Source organism: Colobus angolensis, unplaced genomic scaffold, assembly GCF_000951035.1.
Source record: "Colobus angolensis palliatus isolate OR3802 unplaced genomic scaffold, Cang.pa_1.0 Scaffold77, whole genome shotgun sequence".
NCBI classification, from domain to species: domain Eukaryota; kingdom Metazoa; phylum Chordata; class Mammalia; order Primates; family Cercopithecidae; genus Colobus; species Colobus angolensis.
The window spans coordinates 1193671-1198152 of record NW_012121487.1 but is presented as its reverse complement, the minus strand read 5'-3'; the positions used below and the strand labels follow the sequence as shown (position 1 = coordinate 1198152).

The 4482-nt window shown below is 53.9% G+C and overlaps 1 protein-coding gene across 1 annotated transcript; it reads right to left on the bottom strand.

Annotated features, from left to right (window-relative positions):
- Positions 1 to 153: 153 nt before the first annotated feature.
- AQP10 (aquaporin 10) lies at positions 154 to 4049 on the bottom strand. The gene is made up of 6 exons (XM_011928220.1): positions 3882 to 4049; positions 3367 to 3493; positions 2323 to 2460; positions 2083 to 2201; positions 1636 to 1853; positions 154 to 1180 (listed from the first exon to the last, which is right to left on the bottom strand). Exons 1-6 carry the CDS (start codon positions 3984 to 3986, stop codon positions 982 to 984), a joined length of 906 nt encoding a protein of 301 aa, XP_011783610.1. The 5' UTR covers positions 3987 to 4049; the 3' UTR covers positions 154 to 981.
- Positions 4050 to 4482: the final 433 nt, after the last annotated feature.

Below are 4482 nucleotides of genomic sequence, written 5' to 3'. Positions count from 1 at the left end.
GAGGGGAGAAGGAGCGAGGAAGAGGGAGCAGCCATCTTTGTGCGGGGCAGGGGGAGGGTCTTAGCCCTCCGAGGCTCGGCGTCGCCTGGCTGGGAACCCCCCACACGTACGACCATCCGCATCTTAAAAGAAAAAACAATTCGGGAGGCTACATCGTTCTGAGGGGTTTTTTTTAATTCGGAAGAAGGGAATAGAGGAACACTGCCTTCTCTGCAAAACTAGCATCCTCTGCAGGGAGCGGCAGGAGAGCTGTAGAAGTGGTGAACAACCAGAATTTTCCCCAGCGCTAGGTTGCCTTCAGCCCCAGACTTTCGCACCTCGGAGCCGTCCGCCGTCGGTTCCTTCACCCTACCTCCTCGCCCTGGCTCATTTTCTCAACACTCTTTGAATGAACGACACAGCACCGAGATTTCTAGGCACGGTGCCTCAGTTTCCCCGCCTTGCTCTCTGTCTCTGTGCCTCGCCGCCCGCCCTCTCGCCCCCCTCCCCCCTCCCACGCCCCCTGGGTGGAGGCGGCTTCCCCACACCTAACTACCCTCTGGGAGAGGCGCCCCCGAGGGGGTGAAAGTGGGAGGCGCCGAGGCGATGAGAGCTGGGAGTCGGCAGTCGGGACAGGCTACGGAGGGCAGTCCCCAGGGTTGTGCCCTACACTGGATGGGGGCCCCCTCCACCCTGCAGATGCCCGCAGCAGTCCCCATCCAGCGGCCAGGTGCGCACCCTCTAGCGGCTACCTCGAGCAACTACTTTACGAGAGGCCCTGAGGGTCAGAAAACCGCTTTGCGGAAGGAGGGAATGAGAAGCCTGAGTCCTGGTACCTTATCCTCCTCCACTTCTCCCTGTCCAGGATCCTTCTTAGTTTAGGAAGAAGGGATGCCAAATGGGTAAACAGAGAAGTCTCCCAGGTTCTGGCACATTAACAAAGAGGAAGAATAACTTGCTCCCAGGCTCCAGGGTCCATGAGTGAAGTAAGGGTTGTCCTAATCATAGCTTACACTCCAGCATCTGAGCTGAGGCAGGAGTTTCCAACTCTGAGGCTTTGTGTTGGGCAGACACCAGATCCTGAGCTGGCTCTGGGTCCTCAGGGTGGTGCAGAGCCACCAATAGCTGGTAAGTGGCTGTGCCAAGGGTGGCCCCCACCAGAGGGGCCACCACAGGCACCCACCACCAGCCATTACCAGCACTGCAAAAGAAGGACAATGGGAAGGTATCAGGAGTGACTCCCTTTGCCTCCCCCTCTCCAAGGACAGGGGATAGTAGCAAGAGAGTGCCCCAAAGTTGTTCTCAGGGTGGTAGATACCAGGAAGAGGATTGCCTTGGCACCAAGCATAGTAATTAGAAAAGGGAACCCCAGGAGAGCTTGGTCCAGCCTCTTGCCTTAGGGAATTATCTGAATATATTAATTTTGCTGATGAAGTCACTAATGTGCACGGAAGTAATATGGCATGCCTAAGAACACAACCTCTAAATCTTACTGTTTCAGTGAAAAGTTGGGAAGGAAGCAAGGGAGAAAGGGGGAGCATGTGACTTGGAGAAAGAACACTGTCCTAAGAGGCCCTGAGTGCTGCGAACCCAGGGACAGAGCCCTTAGCAGAGGAAGGTGAGTGGAGGCCAGCACCAGGGGAGGCTGTCTCCTACCTGAAGACTTCAGGACCCCAGCCAGCCACGTAGGTGAAGAGACGTGGGCCCAAGTCCCGGGCAGGGTTGAGTGGAAACCCACAGTTGGCACCCATGGATAACCCGATGGCCAGGATCAGCATCCCCACCACCACAGGCTCCAGACCCGCAGGGACTCCCTTGTTCTGTCTGTCCAGGATGGCTAAGAGCCCCACCATCAGCATACCGGTGCCCAGAACCTTGGAGTCAACAGAGGCAGAGGGTTCCCTGTCAGCTGCCAGGTGCTCCGTCTGCCCTCTCTCATCCAAATATTCCATGTCATCTGGCTTTGTGCAACACAGGCAGTTGGGGATGGTGGGGGGCGCCAAGATAGACCCAACCCACACTCCACCCAGAGACTGAACAATAGGCTGGGGTCCCAAGGAACGGGGCGAAAGTTGTGTCCCCAGGTCTCCCCCTCACACCTACCTGATCCAGGAAGCCATTGTTCAGGGACAGATAGGGGGCAGGATAGGTGGCAAAAATGGAGGCTGTTTCCTTGGGGCCAGTCACTGTCAGGTTGCCACCTGTATAGTTCTGTAGGGCATCTGTGGAGGAGGGGAACACCCAGGATTTCCCTCTTTGCTCATTCATCCAAAACCATTCTGAGGCACCTCTGGCCACCCACAGGTGCTCCCAAGGCACAGCTCCCTCTGTTCCCTCTGTCACCATAGTAGAGAACATAGGTGGCTCCCGAAGCACAGAAAGCAGACAGCAGCTGCACCAAGATGTAAATGGGGAGCTTGACCCAGGGGAGGCGTCCGACGATGCACATGGCCAGGGAGAAGGCTGGATTGAGATGGGCCCCTTCAAGGATCAAGGAAAGAAAAACAGCATCTATCAAGTGTCACTGCCAGGCATTGTCACCAGACAACACTGCTGCTCCTTCCTACAGCTCTTAAGGCAGATAGTATAATTCCCATCACACAGCTTAGCAAATTGAGGTTTCAGGATGTTAAGCGACTTAGCAAAGTCACACTGTGGGCCGGGCACAGTGGCTCACGCCTGTAATCCCAGCACTTTGGGAGGCTGAGGCAGTGGATCACTTGAGGTCAGGAATTCCAGACCAGCCTGGCCACATGGTGAAACCCCATTTCCTCTAAAAATACAAATATTAGCCAGGCGTGGTGGCAGGCACCTACAAAATCAGCTATTCGGGATGCTGAGGCAGGAGAATCGTGTGAACCCAAAGGGCCAAGTTTGCAGTGAACAGAGACCACATCACTGCTCTCCAGCCTGGGCAACAGAGTGAAACTCCATCTCAAAAAAAAAAAAAGAAGAAGAAGAAGAAGACACTGTGAATCCAAGGTTGGAACCTAGGTCTGTCTGCTTTTTCCACAGCAACACACTATGTCTCAAGGTTCCAGCCAGGCACACTGATGCAGTGTGTATCTGGGGAACAAATGAGAGGTCCTGAGCAGAGATGAGCCCCCAGGGGAATTCAGGTGGGGGACACAAGAGGATAGCACCTGCCCTTCATGCCCTGCCATCGATTTCTGTCTAGGTGAGCCAAGCATTAGTGTGAGGAAACAGGATGGAGAGATACAGAAAGGGGACGGGCTGATGGGGCTAAAGGCTTATCTCAGTCTGGGGCACTAGTCAAGGAGATAATGTCCACAAGTCACAGAAGGATTTGCGTTTCCACCATCACCAGACAGACATGCTCGCATGCACGTCCCACCTGCTCTGATGATCAGACCCCACCCTCCTCACCTGAGACGTTACCACCCACGTAGATGGCTATCACAACGGCCAGAGAGCCAGCCAGAAACATGGTGAAGAAGTTGCCTTTGGTTTCTCCACTGGTGACAGCCTGGGCCACAGCTCCTTGGGTGAGGAGCTGGTGAAAAGAGGAGAGATGAGGAACAGGGAGCCCAGGAGACCAACAGGGAGAAATGTTGGGAAGGCCAGGGGAGAAGCCGAGAAGAAGAATGGGCACAGAAGATAAGCAAGGGAGGGAGAAAAGCAGAAGGAGGGAAGGGAAAAGAAATGGGGAAAGTGGAGGAAGAAGAAAGGGAAAGAATGTGGGAAAAAAGGAAGAAAAATGACAAGAATAAAAAGGATGAAGAAGGAGAGGAAAGGAGATTAGGAGAGACGAGAGGAGAAAAACGAAAACGGATAGGGAGTTGGGAGGAAGGGGGACACCAAGAGAAAGAGATAAGGACACCAGAAGGAGTCAGGAACTTTTGCCCACCCCCTTCTTTCCTTTCCCCAGTGACCCTACGTACCATGAGCACAAACACACCCAGAAACTCTGCCAGGCACTGCCGGGCCAGGAGGCTGCGGATCCGGAGGTGGCCCCTGATTCCAGCCGGGGCCTGAGTGAAGACCATGGTGGAAACACCCTATGGCTGTTCACTGCTCCCTCTGTCTGCACAGGCACACTGCCACTGCACAGCTACTGCCTGCCCCCAGCAAAGATAAGGAACAGACTTTAAAACCATTAGCTCAATTCCTGAACAGCAGCTACTGTCTGTGCACGTGTGTAGGCTAGGAAACAGAGAGATAACAGGAGAATGTCTGGGAGCAGGCTATGAGCACAGAGCCTGGGGTTTGCCCAACCTCTGTCTCTTCTATCATTCATTCCCATTCATCACAGGACTAGCCTCCCCCATCCTGACAAATCGAAGGAAGTACCCTGCTTCCTATACATTAGATCTCTTGGTCCTGAAGTCAGTTCTGCAAAGTAATACTATTGCTTCCATTCTACAGATGAAGCCAGTGGGCCTTAGAACTCTCCAAGATCACACAATTTTTTTTTTTGAAACAGAGTCTCTCTCTGTCACCAGACTGAAGTGCAGTGGCACCATCTCAGTTCACTGCAACCTC

What these genes read in the sequence shown, in the direction of transcription:
- AQP10 (XM_011928220.1), bottom strand. Translation starts at nt 3,986, where the DNA reads ATGGTCTTCACTCAGGCCCCGGCTGGAATCAGGGGCCACCTCCGGATC. An exon ending in CACCTATGTTCTCTACTATG is followed by an intron (nt 2,202 to 2,322) that starts GTGACAGAGGGA and finishes CCTCCTCCACAG; the next exon opens with ATGCCCTACAGAACTATACA. An exon ending in TGGGGTCCTGAAGTCTTCAG is followed by an intron (nt 1,181 to 1,635) that starts GTAGGAGACAGC and finishes CTTCTTTTGCAG; the next exon opens with TGCTGGTAATGGCTGGTGGT.